General features: G+C 42.8%; 1 protein-coding gene across 5 annotated transcripts in view; it reads left to right on the top strand.

The window, feature by feature from the left end:
- The window catches only part of LOC138755018 (insulin receptor substrate 1-B-like), a 130,926-nt gene that overhangs the window by 92,899 nt on the left and 15,550 nt on the right, over nucleotides 1-22,477 (top strand). For 3 of the 5 annotated variants that reach the window (XR_011351991.1, XR_011351992.1, XM_069920161.1), the window contains exon 3: nucleotides 6,853-6,906. The exons of 1 other annotated variant lie outside the window; for it this stretch is intronic. Coding sequence is in view for 2 of the 4 variants with exons in the window: in XM_069920161.1 (XP_069776262.1) it covers nucleotides 6,853-6,906 (54 nt within the window). In the remaining 2 variants the exon portion in view is untranslated. Of the gene's footprint in view, nucleotides 1-6,852; nucleotides 6,907-8,536; nucleotides 9,910-22,477 lie in introns of those variants that run through there. One more of the 5 variants, XM_069920160.1, reaches the window with a different exon arrangement.

Here is a 22,477-nt window from a genome sequence, read left to right on the forward strand (position 1 = left end):
ACCTCAAGGTCACCGCGCAGGTTAATAGTGGGAAAAAAAGGTTGAGAACCATTGGTTTAGTGTCCCATCTAAACGATGATGAACCTGTCAGAGTGACATTCCCTCACATTTGCCACGAACACCAGCCCAGATTTTTTTGCCACAAACCAGGGGCCAGCAGTGGAAAGGGTTAAGAACTTGGGTGTCAACCACTCTGAAGATCTGTCCTGGGGCTTTCATATCGATGCAATCATGATGAAGGCTCACCATGGCTGTACTTTGTGAGGGGTTCGAGGTGATTTGGTATGTAACCAAAGACTCTTGCAAATTTCTATGAGTGTGGAGAACATTCTACCATGGAGAGCATTTTGACTGATTGCATCACTGTCTGATATGGATGGGCCATTGCACAGGACAGGAAGAGGCTCCAGACGGTTGTAAATGCAGCTAGTGCCATCTTGGGCACCAGTCTTCACTCCATCCAGAACCTCTACAAGAGGTGTTGTCTCAAGAAAGCAGCCTCTATCCTCAAGGTCCCCCATCGCCCAGGCCATGTCCTCAGGGAAGAGGTACGGGAGCCTGAAGAAGAACACCCAACAGCTTCTTCCCCTTGGCCATCAGATTTCTAAATGTACAATGAACCACAGACACGACCTTTTTGCACCAATTTATTGATTTGAATTGCCACATCACAATAAAGTGTAAAGCTGCCACTAAACAACAAATTCATGAAAATAAATTCAGATTAGAAATGGGTTTCAAATCAAAAGCAATCCATCTCACTGGTGAGAAAATGATCCACTGAGCTGTGGCTAGCATTTTGAGAGATTGGGTGATCTGGGACTGTACCCGCTGGAATTTAGAAGAATGAGAGGGGATCTTACCGAAAGTCATAGGTAAGAGGTAAGAAAGTTGTTTCCATTAGTGGGGGAGATGAGAACTAGGGGACATGGCCTCAAGATCCAGGGGAGTAGATTTAGGACGGAGATGAGGAGGAACTGCTTTTCCCAGAGGGTGGGGAATCTGTGGAATTCACTGCCCATTGAAGTTGTGGAGGTGACCTCAGTAAATAGATTGAAGACAGATTAGATAGATTTATACAAAGTAGGGAAATTAAGGGTTATGGGGAAAAGGCAGGTAGGTGGAGATCAGCCATGATCTCATTGAATGGGGTGCAGGCTGAATGGGTCATATGGCCGACTCTTGCTCCGATTTCTCATGAAATACTGAGAAAGTAATGATCTTTAAGACCTGCAAAAAAAATCCTTGCAGGAGACTGTGGGGCAACAGTCATTGTGCAGGCAGGTGGATGACTGCTGCATACTGGACTGGAAGGAAAGAGTTAATCTGTGATCCCGCCAAGTCTGGCACTTTGGAAGGCATGGAATCTTTTGAGAACAACCTTGGAGCTTGTGTTTTTGTTCATAACAGAAATAGTTGATGTAAATAGGCCACTGGGACTCCCAGCAAACCGTACACATCAAAGAGTGCTTTATAAAGTGGCCATGGTTGCCGAGCATTTACTACTGGGACTGGGTAGAACAGAGGGTCAACGTGGAGAGAGGTTGTTAGGTGAGGTCAGTCCAGTGGCAATTGTACAGGTCTGATTAATCTATTTCCAAGGGGAATTTAATTAAAAATGAGATTTCATTCAGCTGAATTACACCAACGAACAGTAGATTTTCAGTGAAGAAACCAAATTTAACTATTTATGCACAGAATATTCATTCTCCCCATACATCGCTTCCAGTTCTCAACAGTTCTTGTCACATTTTAGTTCCACTACAAGCACATTTCCAGTTTGACTGCACAGGCAAGTCAAATAGGATGGCATGATAGCATAGCAGCCCAGGTTGGAATCAAGAGTTTTTACATACTCCCTGTGACCATTTCAAAGGTGAAATTTTGAGAGTATAGGCAAGGATTAAAGGCAAGGTTAGCAGGCAAAGGGAAACCTTGGTTTTCTTTTTCAATATTTTTATTAGTTTCATTTAGAAAATGTTACATAGGTCAATAAATATGAATAGAACTATAATCAAATTCATATGATACTAATATCAGTAATGTCAAAACCTTTATATCCATTTAAAAAAGAGTATATGCAAAAAGAAAATAAGAGGAAACTGGTTTTAATCAACAACCTACAGAGGATGTTGTAGTCCACTGTCTAATAATGAAAAAAAAAATTAACAATGAGGTCAAGAATCAAAAATGAGTTCATCTTACAGATTTGGGAAATAATTAAGGAAAGGACCCCATAAATAAATAAAGTTTACATTCTTTACAAGGGTGGAACATCTCATTTGTTCTAAAGCAGGGGTGTCAAACTCAAATTCACGGAGGGCCAAAATTAAAAACTTGGACTAAGTCGAGGGCCGAACTAAATATTTATTGAAAATTTTCAACAACATCTGCATGTTTTCTCTTCTTTCAACGTATGTAATGTTAAACTTTTTCTTATTAAAATAAATGTTTAATAATAGTTTTGGATAAACTCTTTCCAGAAGCATTAACAAATGAAAAATAAAATATTCAATAAATAATATTTCTCTATAGAGGATTTGTCAAATGTTGCTAGTGTGCTGCCGAATAGTAAAATCTGAGGGCTATTGAGAATGTGGGAGAATAACATGATTCCTGAAACAATCAAATGGGTGACTGATTGTGGGCATGAACTCTAGCAGGGTTATTTGCCATGCCCTTTTTCCATTGGTACAGATATCCTTTGATTTACACACTTTTCAAGTTTTATGCCTAATGAGCTTGTATCCATGTGCAGGACCATTTTTAACCAGGAATATATTTATCACTGTGACATGAAACTGTTGGAAGATCATTTTATCCTGAGATTAAAGTTCATGATACTTACTCAGGCCTGTGTGCGGGAGGGCGGGGTTTGCGGGCGATCGAGTTGGACAACGACAGTGCGGGGGCATCGGCTCTCGCTGCAGGGCGGCATCTCGGCAGATCAGCGGCCCCGTCACCGTGAGTCGCGGATTGGCCTGCGGCAGGTAGGGGGAGTGGGCAACGGTCCTGGCAAGGTCAGGCCTGAGGCCTCCGGTTCCGGGCGCTGGGAAGTGGCCTTGGCTTCCCCTGACACCGGCCAGGACCCAAAACCAGAGTCCACGGTGCGACCCTGCAACGTAAACAGAGGAGGTGGGGGCGATTAGCAGGCTGATGCCAATGCATTCTGGGATTTGTTGTATTACTGTGCATGCACTATACTGGCGCGGCGGCCAGCCGGCCACCTCTAATGCATTTTTGAAATGATCTTGCGGGCCAAATATAATTATATCGCGGGCCAAATTTGGCCTGCGGGCCAGAGTTTGACATGTGTGTTCTAAAGGCATGGTCCCAGACAGCCATTTAGTGTGAGAGGGAGGGACAGCATCTTTCCATTTCATTAGTACGGCCCTTCTGGGCATCAGGGGAGCAAATGCAACAATGTGAGATGGTGAAGAATTCGATGTTGGATCATTTGGGGCCACATATTCCAAACACGGCAATAAAAGGAGATGGAGCCAAATTTACTATAAAGAACTAAAGATAGTTTACGAAACATGCCTTCCCAATAATTGAGAAGAGGAGGACGTAACCAAAACCTATGATACAATGAACTGTCTTCAGTTTTACATTTATCGCATATAGAAGCCAATCTTGGATAGAATTTAGCCAATCTGGTTTTAAATTGTAATAGTCTGGCACAAAGAGAAGATGAATGAATACATCTTGAAATAGAATCCCATTTAGTCTCAGAAAATATTTGTTGGAAATCTTGTTCCCATAGTTTTTAAATTCCATCCAGGGTATTATCCTTAGATAGTAAATGTAGTTCGTAAATGTAAATCGTGTCTGCCTGTCCCGCATCGGACTGGTCAGCCACAAACGAGCCTGCAGCTGACGTGGACTTTTTACCACCTCCATAAATCTTCGTCCGCGAAGCCAAGCCAAAGAAAGAAAAATGTAGTTCTTACCGGGCAGACAACAGCTATTTATGGTCCAGTTGAAAATTATATATTTTCCCAATAACATTAAACTCCATGTCCCGAGAAAGTCTCAAAGATAACGAGTTCAAAAATACCTAACTTATAAATAATGAAAATAATTGTCTCTGGGTACATTAAATTTAACAAATTGTTGTTCGAAAGAGGCAAGATTATGGACAAGAAAGATCGGTGCCTAAGTTAGACCATTGATAATATCCAATATCTTGACTAACTAATAAGAATCTATGATATCCAAATTGTTTCCTGAATTCTTAATGTAAATCTAACAACAAAATTATCTGATAATCTATGAGCAGAGAAAGGTAAAAGAGGTCCAAGTATTGAAATAAGGGATGGACTTCTTAGTATATTAATTTCCAAATTAATCCAACCTGAAGCAGCTGAAAGAACCTAATGGTGAATCCAAAAAATAGTGTATCTGATATTAGCTGCCCAGTAGTAAAATCTAAAATAAGGTAAAGCCAAGTTTCCATTTTTCTTAATTATTTGAAGGAAGGTTTTTTTTAAAAGACAGGGAAGCTTATTATTCCATATAATGGAAGATATAAGGGAGTCCGAAGAATCAAAATAGGATTTAGAAACAAAAACTGGTCCAGCTTGAAAAATGTATAAAAATTGTGGCAGGATATTCATCTTAATAATATTAACATGTCCAATTAAGGACATCGAAAGTGGAGACCATTAAGACTTCTAAACTGAATCAGTTATGGTAAGAAAATTTTCCTTAAACAGGTAAGACCCAAATAATTACATTGACTATTGACAATTTTAAAAGGAACAGGAGAGTCTAAAAAGTTAGAAGAGTCCAATACAAACATCTCACTTTTCTGTAAATTTAATTTCTATCCTGAAAGTGGACCAAATTACCGAAGAAGACATAGAACAAAGGGATCCAGTTTCGATACATACAGCAAAAGGTCATCCGCATAAAGAGATACTTCATGGACACCTCCATCTCTGGTAATTCTAGAAAATTCATCCGATGGTCAAAAGGCCACGGTTAAAGATTCTAATGCCAGGTTAAATGACAAAGGGTTTAAAGGGCAACCTTGGCTAGTTCCACGATACAATTTAAAAAGTTTGGATTTAATTGAGTTGGTAAAAACTGAAGCTGTAGGAGATAAATTGGGGACTAAAATTAAATTTTCCTAACACAGTAAATAGATATTCCCATTCCACCCTGTCAAATGCTTTTTCAGCATCTAAGGAAATATAAACCCAGTCTATTCTTCAAAGCTAATAAGAGGTATAATAATTTGTAGCCTGGTGGCTAAAATCTTAGATAATATCCACATTTAAAAGGGAAATTGGTCTATACGAGAAACAGTTCTTTTTAAGTATTAAAGAAATTGAGGATTCATAAAATGTTTCTGGTAGCTTCCCACTTGTAAGGATTTGAGATAAAACTAAATCTAATTGAGGTGTCAATAGGTGGGAAAATATTTTAGAAAATTTCACAGAGATAGGCTGTTCCAGCTTAAGCGTTCTCGGAAGAGACAGTGGGACTATTCAATCTATCCAAGAATCGCATCATAGAAGTTTGATCAAAATAGAATCAGAACTGTGAAAAATTAAAATAAAACTGGGAAAAAGTCTCCTTTATTTCAGCATGATCATTTGTAATCTTACTGTCAGACTTATGGATCCCTGTAATAAGTTGTTTAGCTGTATAACTTTTAATTGGCTAGCTAATAGTTTCTCTTCCTTATCCTCATGAACAGTTTTAGATTTACTTTTTAAAAGTTAAGTCTGTAAACCAGTGGTTCTCAATTTTTTTCCTTTTCACTCAAATTCCACTTTAAGTAATCCTGATGCCATTGGTGCTCTGTGATCAGTAAGGGGGTGCTTAAGATGGGATGTGGTTGGAAAGAAAAAGTTTGAAAACCACTGTTTTAATTGTCCCTAAATGCAGTTTCAGATCTCCAAAGGGCAATGGCAATTTTTCTCAAGCAAAATATTTCAGTCACAATTGGGTCTAGAGCAGTGATTCTCAACCTTCCCTTCCCACCCACATCATGCTTTAACCAATCCCTGACTAATCCCAGAACCCAGGTGATATAGGGATTACTTAAAGTGGGATGTGAATGGAAAGAGTAAGGGTGAGAACCACTGCTGTAGAGGGTGGGTAAGAAAGGAACCGTGGTTTTCGAGAGATATTTGGGATTTGACTCGGAAAAAGAGAGAGAGGTTTATAGCAGATGTAGGCAACATGGAGCAACTGAGGTACTTGAGGAGGGCTAAAAGAAGACATGTGGTTTCTTTGGCAGACAATGTGAAGGAAATCCTAAGGGTTTCTACAGGTATATTAAGAGCAAAATGATAGTAAGGGACAGAATTGGTCCCCTTGAAGAGTGGTGCCAAAAGAGATGTGGGAAATCTTAAATGACTTTTTTTATCATAGGTCTTCACTCAGGAAATGGGCCAGAGTCGTAGTAAGTTTCTGTGTTTCCAAATAATTGTGAAGTATATATGATCTTGAAGAACACCTTCCAATAATTTACCTACCCACTGATGTCAGGCTCACTGGCCTATAATTTCCAGGGTTACTTTTGGTGCATTTTTTAAACAACGGAACAATCTGAGCTAACCCCAATTACACACATTTGTGGCTAAAACATTTTAAATATTTCTGCCAGAGCCCCTACAATTTCTACACGAGCCTCCATCAAGGTCCAAGGGAATATCTTATCAGGTCCTGGGGATGTATCCACCCTTATTTACTTTAAGACAGCAAACACTTCCTCCTCTTTAATCTGTACAAATTCCATGAATTCACTGCTTGTTCTCCGTACTTCCTACGACTCAAGAGGGAATGGGTACCTGAAATGAGAACATTAATTGTTCATCCCATTGCTTTTTTGTTTAGGTACTGTTGTCGATGGGCTTCAGTCTGGCAGTGGAGAAGACCGAGGATGGACAGGTTAGCGTGGGAATGGGAATAGGAGTTGAAGTAACGTGCTGGTAAGAGTCTGGGATGGCCATTGCAGACAGAGGAGGGTGCTCTGAAAACTGGTTGCCAGGTCTGTGCTTCATCTTGCCAATGTAGAGGAAGCCACTTCCTCGAGTTCACGGTGGGCCTCACTCCAGCAGTGGAGAAGGCCAACAATGGACAGGTTGGTGCATTTCCCTATCATCAGTCCTCTGCAGTCTCTAGTGTTGAAGCATGGAATTCTGTCCCCAAATACCACTATGTCTTCTGGAGATATACTCGCTCAGAAGCATGGTAATTCATCGTCTCTCCGAGAGCAATTAGGAACGAACCAAAACCTCTGGTATCTGGCGCCTACAGGGATTGGTAGATTTCGGATAAATGAATTTCCCAGCTGTTTGAGACTGCGTGTTACATGAATGGACAACTAACGACGAGGCACGCCAATTTTAAACCTCCCTATTTTTTACCCATTTATTTTCCATGATTTTATTTGCTGGTTGCTTGAATTACTGATAAACAGGGATCTTGCTGTACCAAGCTTGTCGATAGCACCCACATCTTGTGAATAATGTTTAAATCATTTGTGGAAATTCTGATTTTTGTTTTCAGTGCAGTTTGAAATTTAAATGATCTTAAAATTTGACCAGTCAGCCCATGGAACCCAAGAAGAAATTGTTCCCTGAGTTAGTATAGATTCCCAGCATCAGTCATGCCTTGATACGCTGTAAATTATGTCAAGGCAGCGTGAGCAGGACTAGGCCACAGTCCCGAGGAGCCAGCTATCGCTGGTAGCCATTCTAACCATGAGCTGATCCATCCTCCCCCTCAGCCCCACTCTCCAGGTTTCTCCCCATAATCCTTGATGCGTAAGGAATACTTAAAGTGGGATATGAGTGGGAAGAAAAAGGTTGAGAACCACTGGTTTAGGGTAAGTACAATAGAGTATTTTTGTCTTTTAAAATGTTTATTCTTAACTAATCAGGCATTATAAGAGTAAGTCTCAAGCAATTGGAAAATGCACTTATCTGGCATCTACCAATTCCCATAGGTGCTGGATACCAGGGGTTTTTACTGCATATTGGACAGTGAAGAGGGTTGTCTAAGGTTACATTAGGATCTAAATCAGTGGTTTTCAAACTGCCCCCCTAAACTCACATTCCACCTGAAGCAATCCCTATGCCATTGGTGTTCTGTGATTGGAAAGGGATCGCTTTTAAGGTGAAATGTGAGTGAGAAAAAGTTTGAAAACCACTGTTTTAATCGTACCTAATTGACTTGTTATGTGCACGGTTTCATAACTCAAAATATTTGGGTCTAGAGCAGTGATTCTCAGCCTTCCCTTCCCACCCACACCCTGACTAATCACAGAGCACCTATGGCACAGGCATTGCTTAAGGTGACAAGTGAGTAGAAAGAAAAAACTTTGAAAACCACTGATTCACACCCTTGTTTAATGTTTTGCTGATCAATTAATCTTTAACAGTGGTATTATTGAATGTGGCTTAACCATTTTGTTTAGTGCCTATGAAGTAACATCGTTTCACAAATGTTTGGCTGATTATTTCACTGATTAAATAGTTAAGAGTGGTGTGCCTGATATTTACTTGTTATCTATTAGCTCACAGAAATCAAAATATTTCTTCAGGAATCTGAGTGTTTGAATGGCCTTCCGTCCTGTATTTCTGCCTCTGATTTCCCAGAAATCCTTCTGCGTGGGATGGGCAGGAAAAAAAAAAGCACATCTCACATATCGCAGTCATTAGCCCCTTTTCTACTGCCACTTTGTCCCAGGAGTTAACTGGGACAGGGCCCAGTGTTAAAAGAAAACTGTCAGCATGCTGGCGTCATTTCACGCCCGGGATTAACCGCCTCGACCCCTGCTCATATCCCCGCTGTTTGATGATGCCAGCGTGCTGATAAGATCAGAGGAAAAGGGACAGCAGAGAGTCATCCGTTTCCGGTTGACGGTAGAACACTCCGATCCCCAGGCATGAGTCGTGTCCCAGTTAAGGATGGCCGAGTAGAAACGGCACAAAGGGCTTCCTCTCCCGGGAATTGGACGGCCAATGAACTGGGATGCCAATGGAAATCAATTTGTGCATGTGTTTCTGTATGTGATGCATCTGTATATGTTGTGTAAACAAAGTGCGATACAATCGCCTAGGTGTAGTGTTTTTCATCTTTCTATCCCAACAATGTTCCAAACCAAAAACACAAAATACTGCAGACACCATGGTTGAAATAAAAACACAAAATGCTGGAGAAACTCAGCAGGTCAAACAGTGTCCTTTATGTAGCAAAGGTAAAGATACAGAACTGACGTTTCAGGCTTGAGCCCTTCATCAAGTGTGGCAGAATATTTAGAGGTGGCTTGGGAGGAATTGTTAGATCAGGTTGCACACGAACGTTTTAAAACAAAGAATTTTTGCAGGACTTTTGCAGAGTGCTATTTGCAAAAGAGCAACAAAGTAGCAACATACAGCAGTGTGCTGCCTGGGAGAGCATGTGATCTTTGCAGGCAGAGGGGAGAACAGCTTAGCTCTCAGAGTGGGAGGGAGCTGAGAGAGAAGGAAAGACAGAGAAATCGGTTCCAGAGGGACAAGCTGGCAAACATTTGGAAGACTGCCTGGTCAAAGGAGAAGACTGGCTGTCTGAAAGGTGACCTGAAAGAAAGAGGATCATCTGGAGAACCCTGAAGGGGTCAAGTTTCGTCAGCAAGACTGATTGAGAAGGAATCAGTTGTGGATGTCCTGGAACAAAAAGGAATCTCTCTCAGAAAACCAACCAGAACCCTCCTGAGTGGTAACCATTTGCCTGCTGAGCACCAAAACCTGGTGAACTTTATTAATGCTATCTTCTGTGCACAGTACAAGAATTGCCTGCAACCAGTGAGATTGGACTGTGATCCAAAGAACTTTTCTACACCTATATACACATTATACACACCTGCGCTTAGTATTGAGGGTGGTTAAGTAGGTTAAGTAAGTTGATAGTAATAAGTTAAAGTTTAATTCTGTTTTTCAAATATAATTAAAAACTACTTTTGTTTAAGTACCCCTTTGTGTTGTGGTGCATATCTATTGCTGCTGGTTTTTGGGGTCCTCTGGACTCCGTAACACAAGGTATGAGCAGACACCTGAACAAAATGGAGGGGGGGTGAGGGACAGGGGGAGGAGCACGGTCCCACAGGTGGATAAGGGAGGGAGGGTACAGCAGACATCGGGGAGGGGGGAAAAGCTCTGTAAAAAGGAGAGGGAAGGGGTTTTTGAGAGCTGGAGGAAAGAAGACAGAGGGACAAGGGAAGAGAGGGAGACCAAAGGGTAGGCTAGCAGAAACCATAGAAGTTGATGTTAATGCCATCCAGTGGGAGAGTTCCCAGATGGTATTCCTCAGGATAGGTAGCATCGTGAGGAGAGAATCAGACTCAACTTATTTTGTTTTGGATTTCCAGCATCAGGACGTTTTGTTTCAATTATGTTTTCATGTTTGATTAGTAATGTTAGGATCAAGGAATTGAGTACACTCCTTTCAGGTACTTAGTGCCAAGTATTGTAGACGTCTTGCACTTTGGAATAAGCTATGAAATTTTAGGACTTATCAAAACACTTTACAACCAATGATGTACTTCTGGAGATTAGTCACAGTTATTTTCATCATATTAGGCTGTCTTTTGGAATCAAGGATAGCTTATTTTTACTCCACTTCCATATGTTCTGAAGCACGTGGTGGTGAGGCCCACACGGGAACCACAAATGGGAGGAGTGGGTGGTTTGTGAGGTTTCAAACTGCCGCTTGTGCAGGCGTATGCACCGCTGAACCCAGCCCAGACATCAGAGGCAAGGCCCTCCCCACCCTCGAGAACATCTATGGGGGAGCGCTGCCGTCGGAGAGCCGCAGCGATCATCAAGGGTCTACACCACCCGGCACACGCTCTATTCTCACAGATACCATCCTTAAAGAGGTTTCGGTGCCACAAGACTCTCACTCCCAGGTTCAGGAACAGCTGTTCCCCCTCCACCATCAGGTTCCTCACCAACAAATTCAATCAGGGACTCGTTTAAGGACTATTACTGATGCACATAAAAAAAATTCTCTCTGTATTGCACAATGATATTGTTTACATTTCACTATCTGCTTATTTGTTCACATGCACGTTGAGTCAGTTTTTATTTTGCACTACCAATTAGTGGTGATTCTGCCTCGCCTGCAGGAAGAAGGTTGTATGTATGTACTCTGACAATAAATCTGAAATCTGAGTCTGCTGCATGGCCTTGAAATCTTCAGCAGCACCCTGAATGTTCCTCCTCCACTTGAAGCAGTTGTGGATGAGAGATTCCCAGGAACCTGTTGGGGCAGTGCACATTTTCAAAGAGTCTTTGAGAGCACCCTTGAACCTTTCCCTCTGCTCACCCTGTTAAGTTCTCAGAACAGAGCTCATGAACGGCGTGGCTTGTCGAAAATAGCTACAGTTTTAATGTGGGAATCCAATTATGTAGCCAATAATTTGATGACAGGAAGATTACACAACAAATAGTGAAACAAGACCAAACCAGTGACATTTTGCAATGTTGATAAAACAAATACTGGGGATAGTTCACCCTTTCATTCTTTAAGACTGTTCCGAATGATCTTGTATGTTCACGAGAGAGATAAATGAGGGCTCTTTTTGTTTCCTACTCTGCCAACATGCTCCTTTAACTGTGCAGCACCCCTTCAGTGCTGCATTGATGTGTCGGTGTGGAACACACTGGATGACAGTTTTGCTTCCTAAACACTTTTGGGTGTATTTTATGGATTTTGGGCTGCTGATCATGAAATTATCTTAAAATGGTCCTATCATGCACTGTTTTCCAGAAGTAACCGATTTTTGTGATATTTTAAGACTACTAGTGTATTTCGCACGAAACAAGCTGTTTTGGTCAATCCAAGCGTGCCTGGGCACGCACTCATTGCAGGTGTTATGCAAATATTGTCGAAGGCCTGGGCATGCTTAGTCAGGATAGATGCAGACAGGCTATAAAAGCAGTTCACATATACAGATGCTGTGCATTACATTAGATTGAACTCATGTTGATGCACGTGCTCTTTAGGCAATAGCACAGTGAGTGAATTTAACAATAGCATTTATTGTCTTCAGGAAGATTCGATACAGCAGAAATATCTCGTCAATGTCACTTCACTGTGATGCATTGTTACATTTCTGGCGATTGTACAAATCATATCCAGCTACAACATGCTTCAAGCATACAAAACCATGAGGTGCAACGTGCCATTGAAAATTAATCTTCTGCATTCGCACTCGGACATCTTCCCCGCTGATCTCAGTGCGGCCAGTGACGAACACAGTGAAAGGTTTCACTGGGAACATTGCGACCGTGGAAAAGTGGTACCAGGGGCAATTGGAATCCGCCAAAGTTGGCCAACTATTGTTGAACTCTGACACGAGAGGCATCAGATGCCGAGTACAAATGAAAATCAGCAGCAAAACAACTTTGGATCAGTTGAACATCATTTTGCGAGTAAGCATGCTAAATTCAATAAAAGTTAATTTAATGTTTCTCCAACTTGCGTGATACAGAAAATCTGAAACTATCTTGGAGTTCGTCATGATTTCCAATTTTTTTTCACAAAGCAAACCTTGTGAAAAAAATTAGTTGTCCATTCCAGGAAGATTACACAAAATAATTGTGATGCAGGATCAAACAAGTTTCATTTTAAAATGTTGATAAAATAAATATTGGTCCAAGATACTGGATATAGTTCACCCTTCTGGTCTTTAAAACTGTTCCACAGGATCTTGCGTGATCACTACAGAGAGAAATGAGGGTGAATTTTGTTTTCTATTCTGAAAGCATGCTCCCCTAACTGTGCGACATTCCTTCACTGGGCATTGATGCAGATGATCACTTGGGTCCCAAGTTTAAGAAAAGTTGAGGGAGCTCTCAAGTGAGGTGCAGCTGATACAGGAGAACAATCCCCATCCTCCCGTGTGGAATTTATCCTCCCAGTGATAGCAGTTCTCTTCTGACAAGTAAAACCAACAAACTGTGAAGTAAAACTGTCCATAGATGTAGGCCCCGGGTCTGTTCGCTTTCACTGAGAAACATTCTATAAATTATTCTTGTGCTATTGAACACAAGATCCTTCAAGAGGGCAAACCCTTGCAAGGCATCAGGTCCTGATGGCGTACCTGACAGGGGACTGAAAATCTGTACCAACCAACCAGGTGGGGGGTGGGGGGGAGAGGTTCACGGACATTTACAATCTCTAATTGCTGCAGTCGGAGGTTCCCATCTGCTTCAAATAGGAATCAATCATCCTGCTACCCAAGAAGAGAAGGGTGAGCTGCCTCAGTGATTACTCACATCCACTTTGATGAAATGCTTTTGAAAGGGTTGTCGTGGCCAGAATTAACTTGCACCCAAGTAAGGGCCCAGTGCAATTCGCCTACCGTCACAGTCACTCCACAGCAGGGGCAATTTCCCAGGCTCTCCATTCAGCTCTGGAACATTCCAGACAATAGCAACAGGTACATCAACTACAGCTCAGCTTTCAACACTATCATACTCTCAGTGCTAGTCAACAAGCTTCAAAACCTGGGCCTTTGCAACTGGATCCTTGACTTCCTCATTGGAAGACCACAGTCACTGTGAATCGCAAACATCTCCTCCTCATTGACTATCGGCACAGATGCGCCTCAAGGATCCGTGCTTCGCCCACTGCTCTACTCACTATGTACACCCATGACCGTGTGGCTTTGCTCAATTCAAATGCCCGTCTACAAATTTGCCGATTACACCATTGGAGATTTAGTACGTCACTCCATCGAGGACGTCTACAAGAGGCGGTGTTGTAAGAAAGCTGCCCCTATCCTCAAGGGCCCCCACCTCCCAGGCCATGCCCACTTCACCCCGCTACCATCGGGGAGGAGGTCCAGGAGCCTGAAGGGGAGCACAAGGACGGCTTCTTCCCCTCTGCCATTTATTCTTGAATGAACAACGAACCACAGACCCTGCCTCACTTTGACTTTTTCTTTTTCTTGCACTATTTTTAAATGTGGTTGATAAAAATGTGGCACGGGTGATGCTGCCGCAGAAACGAATTTCGTGATGTGTTCACGGCAATAAATTCTGATTGTGATCTCGTGGCATTGTGCAGAGAAAGTTAAATTTCTGTTCTTTGCCAGGTTTGCTTGAGATTCCAACACCCCACTTTCTTTTGTGCCTCCATTCTAGTCTGTGACATCGAGCAATGGTTCCTTGTCTCGTGTGTCACTTCTCAGGTCAGGGAGTGGGATTTTGAAGACAAAAAGGTAATTTGGTTAGAAATTTCCCGGAAAAGTAAAAATGAGTGTAAGTGCACTCAGAACACTTGCCGCACTGGCTTTGGCGCAATCTTTTGTAAACCTTAGGACAGTCCCAAGTGCGCATCTTGCCAATTTGTGGACACGGAGCTCTGTTTAAATGAGTTTAGGAGCTGTTGAGGCTGCACCTCCTCTGGGTATGTTTCATGGTGTTGTCCAGATAAGGGAAAATACATGGGAGCTGGTGGAGAGTTTCACCTTCTGTGTGGTGCACCTGCCCCGCAGTATTTGACTAGACATTGATTACGTATAGTTCAAGGTATTTGGATGTTAATGAACCCTGTAAGAAATACCATTTGCGCAAAATCCTATAATTGCTTGAAGCTAGATTCAGCTGAGTGACAGCAGCTGTTGACTTGGAGCCGAGTCTCACATTAACAGCTGTTGTTTCCATCGACCGCAAAGGTTACAGATGCTGAATCTCCCATCTTTTTGAATGGCCTGCACGGCTAAAATCTTTCTAACCCTACTTGACACTTGATTAAAAGTTAGAATCTATTTAAAGGTGAAGACAGGAATATCACAACGTAGAAAGGATCAAATGGGCGATGCCTTGATGTTAACTATCACTGGCTATTTAAACAGCTCTAAGCTGCCAAACACCAGTGGGATGCATTTTTCAGGGGCATTGTCATTGGGGATTGAGTGAGATAAATTGCCCCTTATCACATTTCTAATTTTAATTTTCCCTTCTTCACATAAAAGGTCAGAACTGTTTTCTCTTCATGTCTGGGTTTCCTTGCTTATGTGTTCTGACATGTGGGGCTTTGTTCCATTCAATCCCCAGACCTCATGCCCTCCAATAGCTTGGATTCATTGAATGTAGAAACCACCCCCATGTCCCCAAGGAACTTCATGGGAACTTAAGGCAAGCATTCAGCCACAAGTCACAGAAGTTGACGTAATGGGGGAAACAAAGGCCAGATTGAAGAACCGAGTGGTGTGAAGAGGGAGAGAGAAATAGAGATGCATTGTTACATTTGTGGCAAATGTACAAACTACATCCAGCTACAACATGCTCCAAGCACGCAAAACCAGAATTTAACCTTGTGTCATCTGAAGGCACACCGACACTGGTGGGGTAAAGGCCAAAGGGAGGACTCAGGGACCCAGAAATGGAAGAGCCCAAAGGTATCCAAGGAATGGAGGAGGCCACAAAGATGAGGGATAAGGACTCTGAAAAGGCCGGCAGAGTTAGCCCAGGGTTTGGCGTGATGCCAATACAGTGCCAGGCACCCAGGTTTGAAGGTGGCACTGCCTGGAAGGAGTTTCTACGTTCTCTCTGTGTCTGCGTGGGATTTCTCCTCCCAGCTTCCAAAATTCACGGGGTTGTAGATTAATTTTTGTGTAATTAGGCAGTCGTCAATAAAAAAAAATCTGAGAGTTTTGAAAGAATTGTATTGCCTGACTGGGAGACGATTTAGTTCAGTAAGTATCTTGAATATCAAGCCAAGTTTATTTTCATTGTCATATCATAAAAGAGAAATGTAACATTACACAAAATTGCCCTGAAGTAAAGATTTTCCATCAGTATGTCCCGATGCCCCTCAGAAAGAGAAGCAAGATTCGATAATCCTTTATCGTCAGTGCAGAACATGTAATATTTCACAAAACGGCCTTCTTCCTGCTATCAGGCAGATGGAGTTGCCCTTAACATTGACTGGCGCCCCTTACAGAAAGTGAAGCAAAACGAGAGTCGCTTCAGAGTTACTGAGTGTCCGTGGATTCGCCTCCAGCCCGCCCACAGCCATGGCAGCTGCACAGACCCTTGTGTGATCCATCGGCCACCCGAGCTCCAGATCCAAATCTCCGACGACCAGGAAGTCTTGGCTTCCTAGCTGATCCCAGCTCAGGTACCTGGCTCCCATGCGCTGGTGTCCAGCAGCCCACACTCTTTGTGGGCTCCCTGGCCGCAAGCTGCCTGCAACCTGTGTGGGTCTTTCAGCCACTGAGCCCCTCGCTGGTCCATTGCCATGGTCACCATCCTGTCAGGTCACCACCTCTCCTTCTCCGTCCCAGTGGGGCGAGTGCCAGTCCGCTGCACCACAAAAGAGAGCACCCCCAGTGTCACTGAGTGTCCATGGATTCACCATCAGCGCTCCTGAGGCCACAGCAGTCACACAGTTCAGTCCAAACCAATCAGAAGACTAAATCGTTTTTCGTTTGTCTATCTCTGAATCTGAAAGTAAAAAATGGATGGGGGCCCAGAGTGAGGGGAGTGAGAGACAAACTGGAGACCGAGTCTCCCTGGTTTAAATGTTTTAACAGGAATGTCTCGGAAAATTAACAACAAATTATCCTTTCATGACATCCAATCCTTGTTGTGTCATATTCCCGCCTGACATTTTACATTAACCCTTTCAAGTCTTTTCCTTTATTCTTGTTTGTTGTAGTTACCTGGCAGACTACCTCTTGCACCTAACATAGCTCATTGCCCAATGTGGATCAGGATGTCGAATGCTTATCCAAGTTCATGCACCATCTGTCCTGTCAAATAAATCTAAAAGGTCCCAAGAGAATAGGAGAATATGTATTTCTCCAATATTATTACTGTAACATATGATCTGGTCATTAAAACATTTCTATTTCTGTTCACTGGGCACAATTTAGCTTCAATATTTTCTCAAATTACAACGTGGTTAAAGTGCCTCATTGGCTGTGAAGTATTTGGGATGTCCTAATGTGAGAGATGGGAAAATTGATCTAAAATTATGAACATGGAAGAAACTAAAGTTCATCAGTAAAATGGCTGAAACCAGTTCAAACAGGATAAGTTTGGGGCTTAGGATGCAGGAAAGCAGAGTCAGCACGATTAACATAAGAATCTTCTATCCTTTGTGACAAGACCATAGGACTAAGATAAGGAATGGTAAGGTACAATAGAATGTAGGAAGTTGAGGTAGTCTGGATCAGATAAGGGTCTCCTAGCCCTGGACAGAAGTACCAAGTCATACATTTCTAATTAGCTAACCATACACAGATTTATACATATGAAATTAGCCAACCCTAGATAGAATGAGTCAACTCTGCATATCAAGAGACTGTAGCCCAGAGAATCAGGAAGGTGTGAATAAGGACAATGACATGAAGGGACACCGACAGGATACCCCCCCTGGTCCTCCAAGTGTACTGAAATTGCACGTAGGCAGGAAGAATTACCTATGCCAAACCCATCCAGGGGGCAGAAGAATGTAAGGGGGAGGGCATTCTGATACTGAAATTGACTGTATAAAAGTTGGGTGAGCCCCAGTATGTGTGTGTATTCCCAGGGTAAGGGGAAGCACCCAACTTTGCATTGTTGTAGTAATAAATGTTCTTTGTTCTCAATTTTTGTCTCGAGCAATTTCTTTAAAGGTACTTTAATTCCTAACAAATGGGGGCTCGTCCGGGATCACACTCCCTCCACTGACAGAGTACCCCGACGACGAGAGTAGGTGCACCCCGGCTGATTCAGCTGGACTCACGGGCGACGGGTGGCTGGTCAGTGGAAGAAGCGAGTGATATCCGAGAAGAGGCATTGAGAACAAACGGCGGAAGGACGCGCGCTAGAGCAGTACTGCCAGAACTCGGTAAGAGTATTTTACTTGTTCCTAAGTATGGGAATAGCGGGCAGTAGAGATTAGAGTCCTGACACAGGACGTGACCACCAGATAGCTACGTACAGCCCGCTTGGGATGATGTTATCTGAGTGGGGCACAGGAAAGACCCGCGGTAAAGACAGACTAGCGGGCAGTAGAGATGAGAGTCCTGACACAGGACGTGACCACCAGATAGCTACGTACAGCCCGCTTGGGATGATGTTATCTGAGTGGGGCACAGGAAAGACCCGCGGTAAAGACAAACTGACGACGGTCAGGTATTGTTGTAATGAATGGGTGGGATACCCGGTTAAAGGGAGCTCCGTGTACTGGCCAAAATTCGGATCCGAGGATGAATGGATGTGTGAAGTTTGAACTTATGGCTCTATCAAAACCAGCCAGACAATGTTGAGAGCAGGGAATATGCAGCCTGCTGGCTCAAGGGATCCATTGAACAGCTGGTTTTGAATGAGAAAGAATCCAGGGATAAGAGAGAGGAGGAACCTCTTGTCCCTGAATCACAGGGTTGGGATGTGTTACATTCCCTCCCTCCACCCTATGTTCCTCCTATGCCAGCTCCTATCTTTCCTTCCCCTCCTATGACCTACCCTTCTGCACCTTCCCCACCTCCCCCACCACTAGAGAAGAGAGAAGAGAGCAGGAGTGGTATGATAACTTGCTCACAAAGCACTCGATTACCACCTCTGTTGGCAGGAGAGAGAGGTAACTTTAATTCAGAACAGTGTGAGACTCTTCAGGAAGAAAGGGCAGAACCCTTTGATTCATTTCCCAGGGAGCAGGAACCCAGACCTAATAAGCCAGAAACCAATTGGATGAGACCACTGCGGGAAGTTCCCATGAGAGAGGGTCTCGGTTTCGTAAATGTGCCCCTGACCAGTACTGAAGTGTGTAACTTTAAGAAAGAACTGACCTCCCTGATAGAAGATCCCCAGGGATGTGCCGAACAGTTAGACCAATTTTTGGGACCAAATATATATACAATATGGGGGTCTCGACATAGAATCCCCAGCAGGGGAACAATTGGTACTAACAGGTTTTGTTACCAACTCAGCCCCAGACATTGAAAATTACAAAAGACAGAAAATTGGCATGAGCAGGGAATAACCCAGCTTCTACAGATCACACAAAAAGCATTTGTCCAGACATCTGAGGATAAGCAGAAAGCAAAGGCTAACATTTTGATGCAAGCAGTTAAAGGAATAGTAGATGAGTAACATGAAAAAAAAAAGGCAGGGACTGTGTGCCAGCTCCTGAATGTTGGGAGAAGTGCAGGGAGTGGGAGAGTAGAGACCAGAGATAATTTCATAAATCACGACTTCCCACTTCAGTCACTGACCAATATTGATTAAAATTCATGCTAAAAATTAAATGTCATAAATGATCGTTTTTCAATACTGTAGAATTAGCGAATTTAACTACCAGTTAATTCCAATTTATGAAATAAATTGTATTTAAATGTGATTTTGCACAGGGAGTACCTGAGAGTTGAGTGATGTTATAACATTTGCAGGGAGAAATGTTTGCGCAAATAGGGTGAGTTCTATACATCTTAACTTTAAGTGTATGTGAGATAAAGAAAGGATCTGATGTGTAAAGTGGCTGGATCAGCCAGTTGAAGGGGGAGGGTATTCCTACACTGAAATATTGCAGTTTTCAATGAGCTTTACATTTATTGTGTTTTATTCAGTTCTTATTGTATTTTATTGCAGTTTTCAATGAGCTTTACATTTATTGTGCTTTATTCAGTTCTTATTGTATTTTAGTGCTGTTTTTAATGAGCTTTACATGTATTGTTCATTGTTGTTTACTAATTTCTTTGGAATATTGTTCGTTAATGTTTTAAGCCCCCCTGGAATAGGGGCAGCAGAGGTTACAATTCAGCTCCTTTAGAATGTAGACAGGGCATAGATTTAATGTATAATCATAATGGGATATAAGGGATCCCAATACGGACCAGGGGAATTAAACAGCTTTAGTGGAGTACATCTAATTTGTATCATAGCCTACACAGGTATTAAAGACAGGAGTTTTGAAGCGATAGCACAAAGGACATGGTGGGACAAAGACAGACAGAATGGTAGTCAGCATTGTACATGTAACAGAGAGAGAGAGAGTTGACACATATGCTAATGTACACAGACAGGCTGCAACTCACAAGTTCAATGAATGTTAGCAGACAAGCTGCAACACACAGTTAAATCACAAGAAACAATCCCCCCCCAGCTTGGTCTCTTTTCATCACCCCATGAAAGGGAGCACCAGTTTCCAACAACGTGAGCTGCTTGACACTTTAATATCAGGCTCCAAACAGCCTTCGGAGATCGGTGGCCCTAGGGTTCGGGGCTGAAGGGGACATCAGATACTAGCCACAATCAAACGGAACCGCCTGACTACTGCTACTCGTTCGCTGCTGAAGGCAGCGCTTCTCATAGACTGCGACTCGTTCGCTGCTGAAGGCAGCGCTTCTCATAGACTGCGACTCGTTCGCTGCTGAACGCAGCGCCTCTCACAGACTTCGTCGGGACAACACTTACAAAGGTCGTGTGCTTCAAAGACACTGCTTCCATATTTCAACGTATGGGATGGACTAGACTCTTTACTGAGAACTGGAGCCTGATACTCCAAACCCTAATAAGCAGCTGGACTCACTCCCCTGACCTTCATGGTGCTCCCCTACCTAAAGACTTTACACAGACATTACAATTCGGTTATTGACCAGCTGGGTAAAACTACACCTTACACTTGAAAGATCAGTGTTACTGATCTAAAAGAAAAGTGAGGAGAGGGGGTGGGGGATCAGTCACACTGACACTAGTAACCAAAGATCAGTAACACTGATCATGGTGAAAGATCAGTATTACTGATCTAAAAGAAAAGTGAGGATTGTGAGAGATGGGAAAATTGATCTAAAATTATGAACATGGAAGAAACTAAAGTTCATCAGTAAAATGGCTGAAACCAGTTCAAACAGGATAAGTTTGGGGCTTAGGATGCAGGAAAGCAGAGTCAGCACGATTAACATAAGAATCTTCTATCCTTTGTGACAAGACCATAGGACTAAGATAAGGAATGGTAAGGTACAATAGAATGTAGGAAGTTGAGGTAGTCTGGATCAGATAAGGGTCTCCTAGCCCTGGACAGAAGTACCAAGTCATACATTTCTAATTAGCTAACCATACACAGATTTATACATATGAAATTAGCCAACCCTAGATAGAATGAGTCAACTCTGCATATCAAGAGACTGTAGCCCAGAGAATCAGGAAGGTGTGAATAAGGACAATGACATGAAGGGACACCGACAGGATACCCCCCCTGGTCCTCCAAGTGTACTGAAATTGCACGTAGGCAGGAAGAATTACCTATGCCAAACCCATCCAGGGGGCAGAAGAATGTAAGGGGGAGGGCATTCTGATACTGAAATTGACTGTATAAAAGTTGGGTGAGCCCCAGTATGTGTGTGTATTCCCAGGGTAAGGGGAAGCACCCAACTTTGCATTGTTGTAGTAATAAATGTTCTTTGTTCTCAATTTTTGTCTCGAGCAATTTCTTTAAAGGTACTTTAATTCCTAACACTAAGCTCATTAATACCAGACTTTATTTCCTGTTAAAGATAATCTGATCAAGGTGTTCATTAAATTATTGAGTCAAGTTGAATTAATTCTCTTCTGGGTGGACTCCAGGATGGCGAGGAATTAAACAGAGCTCACTGAATCAGGAAGGAATAGAATCCATTAACCCTTGTCCTCTGAGAACGTTTAGTTGCTGGGGTCAAATGAAGGCCTCAAGATTACATTTCAGATTTATTGTCAGACATACATGACATCACATTGAACCCTGAGATTCTCTTTCCTGTGAACAAGGCAGAATGATCACTTACTGGTAGTACAAAAACACAATGTACACATGTAAACAAATTAGGAAATGTAAACAACTGACTGTGCGATACAGAGATAAAGATCAATAAAGTGCAAAAGTGTGAGTCCTTAAATGAGTCCCTGATTGAGTTTGATGTTGAGGAGTCTGATGGTGGAGGCGGAGCCGCTGTTCCTGAACCTGGTGGGGGCGAATCTTGTGGTCCCTAGACCTCTTTCCTGCTGGCAGCAGCGAAAACAGAGCGCATGCTGGGTGGGGTGGATCCTTGATGATCGCTGCTGCCCTCTGATGGCAGCTTCCCCCCCTGTAGATGTTCTCGATGGCGGGGCGGGGGCTTTTGCCTGTGGTGTCTTGGGCTGCGTCCATGGCCTTTGGCAGGGCTCTACGGTCAGGGGTGTTGGTGTCCCATACCAGACCCTGATGCAGTCACCACACCTCTGTAGAAATTTGCCAGGGTTTCTGATGTCATACCAAACTCCCCACTGAAAAACCTTCCTACTCCGCATGCCGTCTTCAACTCTTGGATTAATGAAAAGGAATATTTTCTTTGCTGCAATCTCCAAAACGAATGCCGGTCATTAATAGCCTCTTTTTGATTCAAACACCAGCCCTAGTACCTGGCAGAACTTTATCCAGCACCTATGACAATAGATAGAGAGGGAATGGAGGCAGAACTGAGAGAGATCATTCTGAGCCTCTTCACCATTGAGTATGGTCTTCA

Source organism: Narcine bancroftii, chromosome 2 (genome assembly GCF_036971445.1).
Source record: "Narcine bancroftii isolate sNarBan1 chromosome 2, sNarBan1.hap1, whole genome shotgun sequence".
Taxonomy (NCBI): Eukaryota; Metazoa; Chordata; class Chondrichthyes; order Torpediniformes; family Narcinidae; genus Narcine; species Narcine bancroftii.